Genomic DNA, 2,080 nt, shown 5'->3' on the forward strand with positions numbered 1-2,080 from the left:
TTCAGAGATTGTTGCATTTAGTTGTCATGTCTCTTGAGACTCACTTAATCCCAACAGTTTCCCCACCTTTCATGACATGGATATCTTAAAGAGTCCAGGCTAGTAAATATAATTTTTCTGATTTTTCACCCTTCTGATTATTTTTAGATCAAATATTTTTGACCCAGGTGACATTGTTACTTCCTGGTACACCACCAAGTTAACAATTTTAGGAAATTTAACCCTTAGCTGCTAAGTTTCAGGTAGAGTTTTCTAGATCAAAAATATTCTCTTCAGGGACTTTGATGTCTTAAATGTTTTCTTCCTTCAGACCCGCAAAACAGCCAGCTGGCTGGCAGCAGAGCTCTCAAGAGAAGGCCACCAGGTGGCTCTGCTAAGTGGGGAGATGATGGTGGAGCAGAGGGCTGCGGTGATTGAGCGCTTCCGAGAGGGCAAAGAGAAGGTTCTGGTGACCACCAACGTGTGTGCCCGTGGTGAGCAGAGAACTTGTCCTGGTCTGCCAGCCTCGGGGTGGCAAGAGAACAACTCAGGTGGTTGGAGAGAAGTCACGTGGGGTTGGTGGTGACGTCCTTTTCTAGGAGAGACTGGATTCCCTCAGCAGAGAAGAACTCTCACAGAAGCCAAGTCCTGACTTGGTGGAAGGAAAGGTACAGGCTTCTGACCGGTGTACAATGGCGCCTGCTCCTCGGGCAGCCATTGAGGTTCAGCTGCATCTCCTGACACCAGTGTCTAGCAGAGGCTCTCTAGTGACTTTTTTCACATATATATTTTTGTTTATTTCGGAGAGGGAGAGGGAGAGAGGGAAACATCAAAGCTGAGAGACAGTCATTGATTGGCTGCCTCTTGCACGCCCCCTACTGGGGATTGCACCCCTAACCTGGGCAAGTGCCCTTGACCTGAATCGAACCTGGGACTCTTCAGTCCTCAGGCAGAGGCTCTATCCACTGAGCCAAACCAGCTAGGGCTCCTTCTGAGTTCTTAATCTTGTTAGCACCTGCCAAAGTCCTGTGTTTTCCTCTGGGTTCTGCTCCGTGCTCCTTGTCCCGGAATCCCAGAGCTGGCCCACCCTGACTCCCTCTCCCCAAGTTGGTGTACGTGGACTGTCTCCCATTCCCTACTCTTCTCCATCTCTCCTTCATGCAGGTATCGACGTTGAACAGGTGTCTGTTGTCATCAACTTTGACCTTCCTGTGGACAAGGATGGGAACCCAGACAACGAGACTTACCTGCACCGGATCGGGCGCACTGGCCGCTTTGGCAAGAGGGGCCTGGCAGTGAACATGGTCGACAGCAAGCACAGCATGAACATCCTCAACAGAATCCAGGAGCATTTTAGTGAGTCCCGGGAGTGTCCTGCCTTTCCTTATGGGGCAAGTCTGGGGGTGGGTGGAAGGGTAGGTAGTCCTGTGGCCCCTAGACAGGCTTTGTCCCTTTGCACATTCCCCTCCTCCTCTACAATCGGGAAGTCCTCAGAGAGCACACCTGGGAGTTCAGTGTCAGGATTCGAGTGTTGGTTCCCCTTGGCCAGGCTGAGGGCCTTGGACTCGGACTGTTGTTGTCAGTGTCTGTCTCAGACACCAGAAGACTGGGTTTAACCGGGGGATGGATGTGGGCAGAGGCAGGGCTGGTTCCTAGCCAGGGCAGAGACCTGTGTTTTCTCTCCCAGCTGGACTGCCCCTTCCCTAGGTTTGTGTCTCCGTGTAACCCCATGTTGATCTCTTTGACTCTTTTTTTATTCTCAGATAAGAAAATAGAAAGACTGGACACGGATGATTTGGACGAGATTGAGAAAATAGCCAACTGAAGCTCCTGCAGGTCCTGCGCAGGAACCTGGTGCTTTCACAGCACAGGCCTGGACGTCCCCGAAGGACAAAGGCACGAGTGGAGAGAAACACCTGCCTTATTTTAAACTACGTTTGGCCTGGACAAAAATTATGCAAATGATTGAGAAAGGTAGAGGAAAATTTTGCATTTGAGAAATGTAGTCCTTTCCCACCATTTTTTTAAGCCAAGGTTTCCCCCATCTTTATAGTAATCTGGTTGCTATTGGTATTCACTGGCCCCAGGATTCCATTCCTGC

At 50.1% G+C, this 2,080-nt stretch overlaps 1 protein-coding gene across 1 annotated transcript in view; it reads left to right on the forward strand.

The window, feature by feature from the left end:
• Positions 1–2,074, forward strand: part of LOC102771200 (ATP-dependent RNA helicase DDX19A) — a 15,083-nt gene extending 13,009 nt beyond the window's left edge. The window contains exons 10-12 of the mRNA XM_006755826.2: positions 311–473; positions 1,144–1,335; positions 1,743–2,074. Of these exons, the coding sequence (XP_006755889.1) occupies positions 311–473; positions 1,144–1,335; positions 1,743–1,804 (417 nt within the window). The 3' untranslated portion in view covers positions 1,805–2,074. The remainder of the gene's footprint in view (positions 1–310; positions 474–1,143; positions 1,336–1,742) is intronic.
• The last annotated feature ends 6 nt before the right edge of the window (positions 2,075–2,080 follow it).

Source organism: Myotis davidii, unplaced genomic scaffold, assembly GCF_000327345.1.
Source record: "Myotis davidii unplaced genomic scaffold, ASM32734v1 scaffold453, whole genome shotgun sequence".
Classification (NCBI taxonomy): Eukaryota; Metazoa; Chordata; class Mammalia; order Chiroptera; family Vespertilionidae; genus Myotis; species Myotis davidii.